Here is a 15,005-nt window from a genome sequence, read left to right on the forward strand (position 1 = left end):
ACAGCACTCAAGTTACAGGAGATTTCAAAAAGGAACACAAAGTTATTCAAAGATTCATGATCTTCAGTGTATTTTAGCCTCATTTTTTGTGTTTAGCATTGATAAGTTCTACCTCATTCTAAAAATAAATCCAGTATCTAATAAATGTAATTACCCACCGTGCCAGAGGAATCCTATAACTACAGGATATTGGCCACTGGATCACGTGGTGTGTGAGACCACACCACTTGAAATGTTACTGAGCTCCTAATAAAATTAACCTGGCAGACTCTAACAGTAATAGAGTCTTATTTAAAATTCCTTTCTACTGCCCCACTGCAGGAAAACATGCTGAATCAAACTAAGGGGGAAGAATTAGTGCATCTTTTATCACTCAGCTGGTCAATCCCATTGCTAATGGTTGAAAAAGGACTGTAACCAGAGCACGTAGGTTGCATTTATCAGGTACTCTTAAAGGAAAGAGACTCTTTTATGTACACATTTCCCCTATAGATGCATGGGTTTCTGCAATAAAATTTGAATGGTATTATTTTTCTGTCAGTAAATTCAATGATAAATTGCTTTTATCTTTGCTGATTAGCATCAATTCAGTCAAATATCAATAAGGTATTAAAGCAGGCTGTTCAAAGTACAAAATAAAAATCGGGAGGTGATGAGAAGAAAGCACTGCCAAGGGAAACCCTGCGAACAGAGCACTGCTTGGCTACCGATCCCGTCTCTTACTGGGAGGTCCTGGGAGCTGCTGTTTGTTGCAAAGGAGCACTATTAAATCAAACTGGGTTATGGCGACGAGCAATACCTGCCTAGGAGAAACCACAAGGGAACACACGAATGAACTCTCTTGTGCTTGTCTGGGGAGACAAGGGGGCTAACTTCCCATGTAATTAAACAAGATTCCCCTGAAACCAGAGCCCCGGCCAGGGGAACAGACGAGGAGCCCCACCTCCAGCGAAGAGCCAGGGCACCGCTCCACGGTGCACGCACACGCGTTCTCAGAGCAATCACGGGCAATCACCGCCGCTCGCCCTGCAGGCAGCGCCTCGGGCAGCCCACTCGCCGCCGACTGCCGGCGAGACACACGTGCCCGGCTCAGCGGGCGGCACAACGCCCATCACGCTGCGGACGGCAACACACCAGCTGCTCCCAAAACTGGCTTGCAGCGGGGAAGTGGGCCAGCCTGGTCTCAAAGATGTCTCTAACTGACAATGCTGACTTAGCCAGCAAGCAAAGGAGCAATACCTTACCATAAATTAACTAAGAAGGGGTGCTCCAGGCCCTGCATAATCTGTAGCTCCTTGAAAACGTTTCTCACTTCATTACGCTCCACGCACTTTTGTTTATTCATGTATTTCATGGCGTACATCTTCTTGGTGTCATTCTTTTGCACAACGCAGACCTAAGTGAGCAAATCAAGGGATAAATCAGAGATGATCTGTCAGCAAATTTAGGCAGGTTAAACACGGCCACACGAGCGTTCTCCAGTGGCTTTAGCAAAGTCCACGCTGCCAAGTCACAGCTCCACGCGCTGACGCTGCGACGCTGGCCGTCACCAGTAAATCCCTCACCCAGTTTTCAGCCAAAGAAGAAATTTTGGTGGGGGGAAAGTGAGGGGAAGGAATTTATCACCACAAAGACAGGAGACAGGGAATCGCGCACGAGTCAGCGTTTTATTTAATAGCACTAACTACTCTTGGTTGTGTCCGTCCCTCCCACATCAGCTACTGCCTGGAAGAGTCCCTTCCCCCACAGAACGACAGGTTAGACACTGGGGAGCAGCACCCCATCTCCCCCTTCTTGATGTGTTTCATTCAGCTCACAAAGAACCCTGGGCTTTGTTGGAGGGGTATTGGGGTTTGAATTTTAACCCTTTTTAGAGTTATATTTCATCAAATCATGAAAGAAACGTTGCTTCAGTGAAAGACTCGGGAGTTTGTAAAACTGCAAAACAAAACAGCCTGGTTTTTCAGATTTGTTTCCACAACAGTTATGAGTTTGGGATGAATTTGCCGTTTCAGCCAACCTTTTTTGTTTTGCCAGCAAATAAAGCTCTTTGTCTAGAGATCTTTGTCGCACTCTGCACCTAAGACACACCCCATTTCTGGCATGAGAGTGCCTTTATGAGGAGAGGCAAACGACCTTCTGGCATTCTGTCAACGTATACAAGCGTGGAACTCCGTAACAGCATCAGAATAAAACCAACCTAGGACTGTAACCTGATGCTTAATAACAAACACTGTGTTTCCCAGAGAAATATCCCCTTAAAAAAATTGCCAGGCCTGTCATGTTGATTGCAGTTCTTTAATAAAGATGCATCATGATGTTCAGTGTTGCTTTGCTGGGGAATCTTAGAAAACGCTTATCCAGAAACATAAAGAAATTCAGCTCATTTGATTTATCAATATCTCATTTTAAACTCCTGTAATATAATTTGTGGCTACAGAATGGATGAGGAATCGAGCTGTGATTCCTTCTTGGTTACCAGGAGTTGAAGCTTAGGTCAAAGCCCATTGACAATGCAGGGGTTTATTTCTTTACTCTCACGTGAGCCTCTCATTTGCCCATTTCTCAGTTACATTTCCAGCTGTCCAAGTGGTGATTAGTTCACAAAATACTTACTTTTCCGAAGCTGCCCTTCCCAATAGCTCGCAAGATTTCAAAATGGTCGAAGGTGACTGCAAGAAAGAGCAAACATTCAAACATCAAATGGCTGAGCAACTGTTTGATGATATTACATTATTTCTACATTCTTTTCCTTAAGATAAGAGCTGAGAAAAACAAGGGATACCCTAGCAAATTTCTGTTGCTTTTGGAGATTTGGGTGCTGTTTAAAACTTGGTGTTTAACAGGCTTTTTAAATTTCCAGCTCAGCTGCAAAGGCAAGGTCCCTGGGTCAGCCTTTGTCAACGGCAGATCAGGCAAGGAACCATCAAGTGAATGTTGTCACTCTGCCCTGCCGGTTGAACACGAAAGTCTCATCTTATTCCTGCTGAAACCAAATGCAAAGAAGTTTAGCCCATCAAACGTTTATACCACGTGAAGGCGTAAGTGGGCAGCTGGATCTTTGTATCCTTGTGGTATTCTAGACAGCCGTTCGATGACTGTGCAAGCTCAGCACAGCAACCCTGGACGCAACCCGCGCTGCCCCTCGGCATCCAGAACGGCTGCTTCTGCTCGGGAGGGAAACGGAGGAGCAGCAGCTTTGCAGGCCGTGCGTTGGAACAGGGAGGGAGGAACGTGAACGTGCATTTCACTTCCCCGCTGGCCTCTGGCTGGAGACAGCGTGGGAGGTGGACATCTGCACAGCCAGGGAGAACGTTTTGTAAGCGCTAATCTGAAGGGCCCTACATATCAAGTGTTTCTGATCAGGCAGGATGAAGCTGCCTGTGTTTCATCTCAGGCAATAAGTAGATCCAGAGAAGCAGCAAATCAAATTACCACACAGCAAACACAGATTAACTGTACTGGGTTCAAACCCTGCTGCCGACTGCTGGATGAGGTTCCATAGCAATGATTACCGGGTTGAATGCTCCGAATCCTGCTAACGCTTCTCCAGGACGCTGGCGCAGCAGCGCTGTGCCCAGCAGCCACCAGCTAAGGAAAGGTCACGCTCAGGGATCTGCTCCTTAACCGGCCACTCCGGGCTGAACCAAACCGCACTGAAACACTCATTCAAGGCATCAGAAAAAGGCCTCTGATCGGTTTATAATCACTCATCAGCTTTCGTTGGTGTGACCCCTGGAACTGAGAGACACCGCCCGCGTGATGGGCTTGAGATCGCGGAGTTCATTTGCCTCGTGCCCCTCTTGCTTCCCCGCTGGCAGAAGGGGATGGATGCTGTGGCCGGAGTCACGGCTGCCGGCAGCCAGCGCGGGGCTGCGAGGGAGTGCTGTCCTCCCGCGAGGACCACGGGAACCGGCGAACACCGAGTCCACCTCTGCCTTGCCGGCCCTGTGGCACGCTCCATTCCCTGCTGAGGCCCACCGCCACCAGCTAGCATAACGACCGTCTCAGAAGGCAACCGGCTGCGCTGCTCTCGGCGCCGGCGTCCAGGTCTCGCAGGCAGGTTCAGCTCTCAGAAACACCCGTCCTTGGTAACCCCAGCCTCCCAGGAGGTCTGCCCTGGGACTGTTACCGTCATTACCCTATGTCAGCACAAACAGCAGGGTGTTCTGCCACCAGGCAGGACTTCACACCGCCTCCAGCACTTTGCTAAGCAAGAGGAAAACCTAAAGGCCTCTTTCCCTTTCAGCTTCCAGCGAAATAAGAATGAAAGCCCTTGCTGCACAAACAAACACAGTTATGCCTGCGCTTGTCTGCTGGCGGCAGCCTCGGGCACCCGTAGGTGCCTTTCCAGCCGCAGTCTGCAGCTCCGGGCTGTCAAACCACGGGCTGGGCTGTGCTACCAAAGCTGACCTGGTGCTCGCTGCGGGCTGCCGAGGGGGCTTTCCAGGCGCAGGCTCTAAGCGGATGTCTCGCGTGAAAGCCCTGCCCGGTAGCTCCATCGGGCACCACTGGTGTTGCCCTCTCAGGCTGACCTGAAATACTCCCGTTACGTTCGCACCATCCCCGAGCAGACAGGTCTGAGCGCGCCGAGCCCCCCGGCCCCCTCGCTCTGCCATGGCCCACCCCTCCGGCTCCAGGCTCCGGCTCCAGCAGAGCTGGAGGACTGGGCCGTAGCCTGCTCAGATCTTCCCAGACAGCTCTTACTGTACCAGAGAGCTCGGACGCACTCGGGCTCCGGCTGTGCCGGGCGCTGAAGCCATACTGGACCCACACGCCAAGTGTCTGGTCACCGGGGCAGCGAACAGGCGCGGACGCTTCCAAGTCTTGTTTTCACAGAAACTCTGGCACATGAGCAACTGGTGCTTCAGGCCACAGAGCTTTTCCTCGCTGTGCTTTGTGAGACCACAGGTTGTCTTGAAAAGTGCAGCTCTCAACATGATTGACATCTGCTGCTTTCGTCGTTAACTGAACGGAGTGGCACAGAAACCGAGGCGTTTGTCCCCAAAGCTTTTTATCAGTTGAGATTGCCAGCAAGGAAGCTGTTGCTAATCACTCTGCCACAGCAACAGACGAATCCTCCTCCTTACAGACTTGCGCACGATACCGGTCAGAAATAAACCCATTTTCCTCGGGACACATCCTGCCTCTAAGCTAATGCCAGGGTAAGAGGACAGACACTTACTAGATCCTTGTCACCACACAACTATAGAGAAGTGTACTCGTACTTTGCTAGGGGATTTTTTTTTTTTTTAACGAAATGCATGCATTTTCCAAAGAAATTAACCAGGCAGACAGGATTTCATGCAACACAGACATGATGCATGAGGGTCACCAACCTGCCATACGGTCCACTGAGCCTGCCCAAACTTCCTTCAAAAAAAAGGCTGAAAACAGCCACTGCATACCTGGCCAGGAGCGTAATGCCCACTGGGTAAGCCATTCTCAGAATAATTTCTTAAAACAGGCACACTAAATTTAAAAAAAGTGTCCTTTTCATTGCCATTATCTTTTACAGGTAGGACGCCACAATCTAACCAAAGCAAAGTTGACGGTTTCTAGCCATAGCACTTGGAAAAAAGACCGGCTTTTAGGCACAGAAGCCCTTTTTCAAACCTGGAACAACAGCTGCAAACATCAGAGCTAAATACAAGTCGATAACAACTGAGTTTAACTAGATCTGTTTTCCAGTTAGACCATCTGAGAGAAGGGCAGCGGATACCTGCAGAATAAGAAGGGAGAGTGAAGATGCTGACCACCTGCAGGGAAGACGCCAGGGGAAAGCAGCCCTCTGTGCCCGCTCCGGAGAGGTTAGCGGCAGCAGCCACCTACGTACGACGCAGCCCACGGCCGCGGGGAGAGGGGAGTCTCAGGTCCCAGGTGCTGGGACCCCGCACGGGGCTCTGCGAGAGGGCGCAGACCACGAAACACAGAGGTCCAGCCAGACGTGAACATCTGGAACAGCTGCAAATCCAGAGGAGTTCAGCCAGCAGGCAGCTTTTGCATGTTAACACCCTCTACCTCTATTGTCTTTTAATAGGAATGCTTTCACGAACATGTTAACAACCTCCGCCTCCTTGTCTTTTAATATTAATGTGTTCATTAACATTTTAAACACGGGTCTATAACTGAGCTGGTCGTAAGAAAGCTAAATTGCATACTTTTTATTTAAGACTCTCAAACTAGGTACAATCACATTTTAACCTCTCTCTGCTTTAGCTTTCCTACCATCCCCAGTTTTCACAGTGAGCCAGTCCAGAGTCTCACTTCCAAAGAGCACTGAAATTTGTGGTGTCCAAATCAGGAACCAAACCCATGCTCTTCATCCTGAATCCACATCTACAGATTTGACAAGCCTCATTTCACTGCCTGATGGCATCTAGAACAGTGACAAAGCCAAAGCATTTGCCCTTCAGAGAGCAGATTCATGTGATATGCCAACTCAGACAAATTACGTTTAAGAGATGCCAAGGAAGATAATACAATTGCTATAAAGAACCAACTGAAGCATAAGCATGAAATACCATTTTGAAAGCAGGGGTTGTATTTCTAAACCCTGGTTCAAGGAACAACATTTAGATAAAAAATACAGAACCTAACTAGCCATGAAAAACGTCCTCATCAGAGACAAGTCAACCCTGCCAAAGCCCCCAGACTCCATCTGCCGAGTGGAAGTCAATGATTCAGGGGCTCAGGTCCTCCCATCCCTGTCGCCCACCCCAGTACAGCTAGCACAACACCGCACGGTCTGTTATGACTCGTCTTCCTTTTGCCACTCTAATCTCCCCCATTTTCATTACATTTCCTCCCTCCCTTCCTTCTCTGCTCTGCAGCCTCAGGGAAACAAGTGCTGCCACGGGATCAGGAATGCTAACGCACGTCCCTCCGTACCGGGGAGCCAAACTCGGCGCAGATCCAGGCAGAGGAACAAAGATGCATCTAACGCTCTTCTGAGTCCCGGGGCAGTCTAAAGACAGAACAGCCGATGGTGGACTAGAGGGGACACTGGCAAAGGACCACCGAATGGTGTATGTCCATCTCACCTGGCCATCGTCCTCACCTACTATCTATTTCTGCTTTATCTTCCAACAAATTTGGCCAGCTGGGGAGAACACCTGGCTGCCATCCTCCGGGATGCTTTCCACAGCCTTTTGCCCAGAAGCAGCACAAACAAAATCCAGCTTTCAACACGGTCTCATCCTGACTACATCGGGAGGGGAGATCACCTTGCAGCACTGAACCTTCTGTCTGGTTATTACGTTTTCTTTTCATCTCACTACCTTATTATCCACAACTGTGCCTACTCAGAGGAAACGCTGAGAGAAAAATAATGCTGTCAGCCCACTTCAGCCGAAGGCAAACAAAGCCCCTTTGAGAAGTCCATCTCGAAAAAAGAAAAAATCATGGTGCCACAGAAAATAGTCAAATTACAGCAACAGCAGTTTGGAAAAATATGCAAGAGGCACTATGACTATGCGTGTGCACCAAAGGACGACGGAGCCCGAGCGAGGCGTGAGCCCTACTGCCCTGCTGCGTACCGTCTCTGACGGCAGAAGATGGTCCACAGGCCACGGAGCGAATGGCCGAGCTGTGGGAGGAGAAGGGAGCCCACTGCTGAAGAACGGAGGCACAGGAAGGTGAAGTAATTTGCCCATGGCTATTCAGAAAACTACGGCACAATATAAATCCAGATGTTTTCACCCTCGAGTCAGCTCCTTAACAACCCTGTTTTGCAAAAGGTTTCACCTTGTTGCAACTGCTTGAGTATTCTCCAAGTCGGTTGTTTGGGGTTTTTTTATATTTTTAAGCAAATTGAGAGGTAGTATAGAGAAATGAAATCACTTAACATTACAGCACGGTTCTTGACAAGCAGACCCAATTCTTTGGCGCAATGGCAAAACGCTCGTTAGGCCGGGATGTTTCCTCCTCCCGCCTCCCCGGCAGTGCTGCCAGCAATGCCCCAGCCAGCGGCATCTGGCAGGCAACTGCCCGGCCGGCGGCTGTGGCTGCGGCACTGAACTGCCAGAAGTGGAATGCGGGCTGGGAAGAATCAGGTGCCTTCCTGGCACCGGAGCACTTGCACCGTCCCCACTGCTGCTGTTTGTATTTACACAGGTCCCAAAGGAAACGTCTCTCCATGGCACAGCCAAAGAGGCGGGACCGCGCTCCGCCGGCCGCAGCCCAGTGAAGTGACCTGCCAGCGTCACGGAGCAGAAAGGCCGTTGTGCTGCTTCCTGCTGTACCCAGCAGCTCTTAACTCATTTCAATTTTAACTGAAATTAGAATAAGGACAAGATTGCGACATCTAAGGTGATACACTCTCTGGTCGCAAGTTTGCCAAGACAATGGAAAAGTTAATAGGGGACACCGCCATTTCAGCTGGGTTTCTCTCCCCCCGGTATATTAAAATATGACTAATTAGAGAAAAAAAGTGCTACCACTTTTTAAATGTGGGCAGGGCCACGAAAGCAGAACTGCACCGGTCTGGACACTGTATCTGGGTGCAAGGGTGACCCCTGAGCCTACCGAAACTCAACAGATCAACACTGAACCCCTTGAGATGGCCAGGCCACGGCCTTTCCCTTGACTTGCCAGCACGACACACAAACGCACCGAGCACGGGGCACGGCATTTCACGCCTGGGAAGCCCGGTGCCCTTTGCCACAGAGCTAACGGGGGCTTCACGTGCTGCCAGGCTTTGCTTGCTGAAGCCAAGCCCTTTCCAAGCACAGAACTGGCTCTTGTAAGAAATCCCCTGTCTGAGAAGATTTACTGCCCCGAGGACAGTCACCCTGCACAGGTCACTGCACTGCTCGGGGTGTGAATTACTTCTCAGTCACAGGAGCTGATACCGCACGAAGCATGTTGAACCCAGAGAAAGACTCAGCAGAGAGACCAGCCACCCCAATGAAAATGCATTTAGTTACAGTCAATCTCACAGCCAGGACATATCACCCCAAGGAAGGTGATCAGGAACGTGGAAAGTATTAGTCATCCTGAGCTAGCACAGGTACTTAGTTATGAGAGATGCCAATACTGAGCATTTAGATGCACCAGGAATAAAATCTCCAGGAAAACCTCACAGCATGGATTTCTTCTGCATTAAAGTACCTGGAAAAAAATATGAAAAACAAAGAGAAATCGCAAGCAGTTGCATTACTCATTTGGGAACAACAGCCAGTTTAGCCAAGCAGCCACACACACACGCAGCTGGCATCGCGGGCACAGCAGCGCAGAGCGCGAGGACGGAGAGATTTGCCGGCTCCCTTTGCGCCTGGAGGGCGACAGCAGCGAACGCAGACCTCAAAGTGCGAAATCTTCTCTGCGGGATGACAAACCGAGGCGCACAGGGAAGGGCTGGATCACAGCAGAGTGGTTCGGGACAGCGAGGGGAACATGCCGCTGCGCAGAGTCGCTCTCCCTTCCCCGAGCAGCCGCGTGCGTCGGCAGCTGCGCACGGAGACCGAACAGCGGGATGGCGACAGCCTGGAGCAGAAGGCTGTCGTGCCACCAGCACTAACGGTGCTACTCGGGATTCAATCACTGCCTTTCCAGAATGAAAGCGCATTCCTCCTCGAGACCTCTTTCCTCAAGGAGCTGAGTGAGAAAGACCAGGTTTTGGCCAATGTCCCCTCCTTTTCCCCTTATGTCCCCAGTAATCAGGATTACATCCTCCCTGACTGGAGTTCTTACCTTTGGGACAGCAGTTCATGAGTCACCTAGGTTCTCACCTATTTTACTGTTATTTCTATGTATTCGTATTTACCTACATATGCATTTTATGATTGTACCCAGGTGAAAGCCCACACGGCGGTCAGCAAGCTGACTCGTGCACCAGGAAATATATTTATGGAACAGTCTTTTAATGACTGTCTCTATAGTCTTGGCAGCATAGTGACATAGTGACACTGGCCTCCAGTACTGCTCTCAGCAATGTATTCTCCTTTTTCAGCCGACCAAGCCCGTGTGCTGGTCTCCCAGTGCCAACGGGTAGAGCTGCCCAGTCGGGCAGCCACCGGGAACCTCCACCTCTGCTGCTGCTGCCTGGGTCTCTCTCGGTGGCCCTCCCACCAAGCCCAAAGCAGGGATGGGAACACACACCGCTCAAGCCGTCTTCCTGCCACACTTCATACCAGTCCTCCTTGTGCTGTGATCTCCAGAACGAACCTCCCCTGCCTCCAGAACAGCAGCATTTCTTCCCTGCCTTTGAAGCGCCTGGCAGTGTCCCAGGGACATCTCAAAACCAAACCTCTGCCAACAGTTATCCTCCCAGTGCCCGGCCGCAGAGAGCGGAGGCAAAAGGACCAGCTCACACCTGACCACAGCTCTGCAGGAGACCAGGGGCACGCTGCTGCTGCAGACCCTGACACACCTTTGCTTCACCAACATGTCCAGGTGTTTGCAACCCCAGCACGGGAGCTGGCGGCGACTCTCCGAGTCACAGTCTCTGCACTGGTGGACTTTGCAGTCCCAGACAACAACTAGGAAAAGCTCTTACCATCTTCGTTTTCATTGAAGGGTGGTGACTTGCTGGAGGTGTTTGCTCCCATGGTGTGTTCAGCCCGGGCTCAGCTCTCTCCACTTCTCTCAGTTACGTTTCCACCCTCGAAGCCGGTGCCTCCAGGACGGTGTTACCCGCGGGTCACTCCCAGCAGACCTGGGCAATGTTCTGCTGGTGCATCCTGGAGAAGGCAGGAGGCAAAAATTCATCATTATTCAGCATTAAGAAGCATTTTGTAGCTTGCAAATTCCTCACTGGAGGTTCACTGCTCTGGAGACAAAACTGAGCATCAGGGAAAAAGCACATTAAAATGGAGTTTACTAGAGTAGCATCATACCCTTGTAACCTAGACCAGGACTGCTGCCCACTAAGGGAAGTGTAGAAAGAGACTAACAGACCAAAAGATCGGAGGATCTGGCTCATGTTTGCTGTATCATCCAGCTTATTATATTTTGTAGCTTCAATGATGACTAACTGTAGTGAGGTCAATACTCAAAATAAATGGACACAGTGACTTGGCTAGATAAAATCAGAAAGACACTTCTGACTACTAAGGTCACGTGGAAGTATAAAAGCTATAAAAGAACAAATTCAAAGTGTCAACCTTTTGATTCAAGCTGTTACAGAAGTCTTTAATTTGGGACAAAATCATACCTTTTTTTTTTAATGAAAAGATTTCATGGAAAATCAAGGTGCAGTTACCATTCAGTTTCTTCAAAAATTTTTTTGGATATGAACTATGAACAAAAAAGAAAACCTTCTGATTTATGGTTCAGTGCTGGCTGCAGTGGCTGGTTTTCCTCTTACACTGCGGAAAGACAGGTCTGTTCATTAGCAGACAACACAGGTTTTAATTTTCCAATTCTCCCCCGAACACATATGTGTATACTGGAGCATATGATTCTGTATAGTTTAGTGACACTCAAGATAGCTTGAACAATCTTATATGGGTACAGTAGCAGTTTTATGTTTAAAGCATTTAAATGCAAAGCACCTTTATATGCTGATTTTGATACTGACATCCCTGTGAAATACACATTTATTTCTTGTTGGGAGTACAAAGCCCCAAAAGAATAAAATGAGGGCCTAACAGTGCAGCACAATCCGGACTTTGTCCAGGCTGGAGCGTTCTCCAGGGCATTCGTATTTTCATTGAACGTTTAAGGATGCAATGCAGCCTTACTCATTTTTCTCAGATCTACACTCTGGAAACACAGCTACTGAGTAGCTTCACTTTTTTAGTTTAACAAAATCATGTTATTGAAGCACAAAAGGGAGGAGTCATTAAAAAAACGTTGGAGAAAAGAGAATTACTGGGACAGTCTTGGGAACTGGGACTGCCATGGGATGCCGTGGGCTCCCCGCACCAGCACACTCAGATCCTTCTCTCCAGCTAGCTTTACCTCCACCACGCAGCCAGGAACTCAGCTCTAACCTCGCGCCCTGGGTCAGGACGATTACCTTAAAGCAAGAGCCAAAGCTCGCCTGAAGTTTAAAAGCAACCCCCATATTTGGGTGTCTTCCTGAACTGGGCTGCAGTGATGTAAAATCCATCCCCAGTACGACAACCCTGGGAATCCAACTGTGGATGACACTGCAGCAGCTGCCAAAGCGGCGGACGGCTGACTGCAATGGTACCCATCCTCCCCACCTCAGCTGGAGGTGAGGGGTCTCCCAGCACTCTCCAAAGTCTCTCCCAGCACTAGCAAGAGGCATCGGAACACATCAGAGGCAGCACGCAAGGCACTCTCTCTCCAGGGCATTTTACAGTCTCAACTGCACCCCACCCACGCTGCTGCTGTGGTCACGTAGATCTCACTATTCCCAGCAAAGAGCCGGGGAGTTTGCATTTCTCAAACGGCAAAAAAACCCCAGTGCAAAGCATTAAAAACCTAAAATCTTGATTTCTCATCTCAGAGAACTGAAACAAGATCCAACAATAAAACAAATGAAGCAGCAAACGTTTGCGATCCCTGTTGGTGCCTCTGAAGGGAACAGATTGAGCCTTCAGTCTGAAACAAAGCCACACCAGCACCTCTTTTCAAGCCCCAAAACTTACTCTTCAGAGGAAAAACACACCTTCAGATGTAATAGCCACAAGTCAGGTTCGCATACTGATGATTCTACATCGCAGCAATCTTCCTGGTGTCAGCCAAGGTCAGCGGCTCAAGGAAATGTTCTTGTATAGGAGTCTGTAGCTTAATTTATTTTTCACAATATGCCAATACATAAAAGCTATGAGGAAGGAGTGCAGGTATTCCTTGAAGTTAAGCTAGTCTGAGTAATAATTGCTAGGATTTGTATCTTTATAAAGTGTACCCAGGGTATGGTAACGATACATCTTGTGCTGTTTCACACTGCAAAGCCACAAAACGATTAAAATCATTACTTTCCCTCGGGCTGAGACGAGTAACGCTTCCACGTTAACTTCACGCTCGGAGGGACCACTCCTGGTTCCACGAGCAGCGTGGCAGCAGCTCCACTCACCAGCGGACCCGGGGTCTCGCCAGCCAGTCTGGCAGCCGCAGCAGAAATTTTACAGGTGTGAGAAAGCAGCTGCTTGGGAATGGCCAGGCTCCCCCGGCCAGGGCCAGGCAGCGCACCTGCACGTTGCCAAGCTTGCTTTATCCTCACCGGATAAACATAAAACCAAAGCAAAGCAGAGGAACAGTCACTAGCTGGGTGCCGTCGCCAGGCCTTCACACCGGTGCCGCAAGCGGGCTCTGCTCGGACGGGAGGAGACCCGGCCGGACTAAGGGAAGGGTTGGACGGCTACGGGAAAGGCGAGCAGCTAGCTGCGTTCTTAGAGTTACCACCGATGGGCCAGGACCGAGCCTCCTCAGAAGAGGACCACCAACTCAGAGGGGTCCACAAATAATTTCTCTCAACACCATTGCTTAAGTACTGCTTAGGGGCGGGGGTGCTGCTGCTGTTCTGAACAACCGAAACCGGGCAGTAACACAGCAGCCCACGACACGATCCTGCCGCTTTTGTCCCCGGGAAACTAAAGACTATTCCGGACCCCGCCGCGGCCACAAGGAAGCCCAGGAAGGACGAGAGCAGGCGCACGGTGCCGCCTCGGCGCCCGCCCCGCCGCCGCCCTCCGCCGGCAGCGCCCGGGAGGCCCCAGCCCGGCAGCCCCGCTGCGGCGCAGCCCGCGCTCCCCGCTGCCGCCGGCGGGGAGGGCCCGCGCCCCCCGGGAGGCAGACAGCCCGCGGCTGCGGCAGGGCCCGCTCTGCGGAGCGCAGCCGAAGACGGCACCTACCTCGGGAGGGGAGGGAGGGCAGGGGCCGCGGGCGGGACCGAGCGGCCGCCCGGCGCAGGCGGCCACAACCTGCGGCGCGGCCGGGAGGAGAGGAGAGGCGAGGAGAGGCGAGGAGAGGAGAGGCGAGGCGAGGAGAGGCGAGGCCAGGCGAGGAGCCGAGGAGCCGCGGCAGCCCGGGGAGGGGCCGCGCCGCCGAGCGCCCCGCGGGTCCCGGCCCGGGCCCCCGCCCCCGGCGGGAGCTGCCCTCGGCGGCCGCGGGCGGAGCCGAGGCACCGCGTGGGGACGCGCCCCGAAGGCGCCGCCAGGCCCACGGGGGACGCGGCGCGGCGGGGAGGGGAGGGGAGGGGAGGGGAGGGGACCCCGCGCCCGCGCCCGGCTCTGCCCCGGTCCCGCGGTGCCGCCGCAGCCGCCGCAGGCGGGGTCTCGCCGCCGCTGCCCGGACCAGCCCTGCGGCTCCGCGGTGACACCTCCTGCGGCCGGGGGCCGGACAGTGGCGGCGGCTCATCCCACCGCAGCGGAAAACCTCCTGCCATTCCCAGATGTGCTTCCCTTTGCTGCGGGCCGGCCTGGGGTTTGTTCCTTCTGCTTAACTGACGGGACGCCATAGATCGTTACTGCTTTTGGTAAGGGAAGGGCCAGGCTGAGACAGACACACACGCACACACACACACACACACACACACCCCCCCCGTGTACCCTCTCTCAGAGCAAGGAGTTACCCTCTTCAGGAAGGGGTCAGTCCCTCAGGGTGCTGAGCACTCTGCCTCCAGCCCGGCCCCGCTAGTAATTCCCTAACTCCAGTCACTGCCAGCCTCCCTACCTCCGGGGGGACAGCTCACACCCTGGAGTAAAGCAAGGTCCCATCTGAGCACAGCCCGAGTTATTTTGCTCTTTGTAAGGCCGAGACCCAGCAGGCACGCCGCCTCCTCTGTCCGGACGCATTCCTGCTTGAAAGGATCCCGTAAAAAGGCAGACCCCACATTTCCCATCCCGTTGTCCGGATTCCTTGGACACCGGCTTTTCCTCTCTCATTCTTGAGTGCTTGGAGCAGGCTCCAACTCCTGGGGCTCCTAGGGAGAGCAGTCCGTGCCCCAGCACAGCTACAAGTCAGAGTAATTACCCAATTTTAGCCCCATTCACGTATTACTTGGAGAAGAACCAACAAGCTGAAACACAGCTTGGGTTCCCCTAAAACTCTCTGAATTTTAGTCAAATGCACCAAATCAATTTGTCTGAAAA

At 51.7% G+C, this 15,005-nt stretch overlaps 1 protein-coding gene across 1 annotated transcript in view; it reads right to left on the reverse strand.

The window, feature by feature from the left end:
• Positions 1–13,789, reverse strand: part of STK32A (serine/threonine kinase 32A) — a 35,777-nt gene extending 21,988 nt beyond the window's left edge. Inside the window, exons 1-5 of the mRNA XM_072872638.1 lie at positions 13,767–13,789; positions 12,581–12,736; positions 10,499–10,682; positions 2,617–2,672; positions 1,245–1,396 (exon numbers count right to left, since the gene is read on the reverse strand). Coding sequence (XP_072728739.1) covers positions 1,245–1,396; positions 2,617–2,672; positions 10,499–10,550 — 260 coding nt within the window. The 5' untranslated portion in view covers positions 10,551–10,682; positions 12,581–12,736; positions 13,767–13,789. The remainder of the gene's footprint in view (positions 1–1,244; positions 1,397–2,616; positions 2,673–10,498; positions 10,683–12,580; positions 12,737–13,766) is intronic.
• Positions 13,790–15,005: the final 1,216 nt, after the last annotated feature.

The sequence above is a fragment of the Ciconia boyciana genome, chromosome 9 (assembly GCF_034638445.1).
Source record: "Ciconia boyciana chromosome 9, ASM3463844v1, whole genome shotgun sequence".
Taxonomy (NCBI): domain Eukaryota; kingdom Metazoa; phylum Chordata; class Aves; order Ciconiiformes; family Ciconiidae; genus Ciconia; species Ciconia boyciana.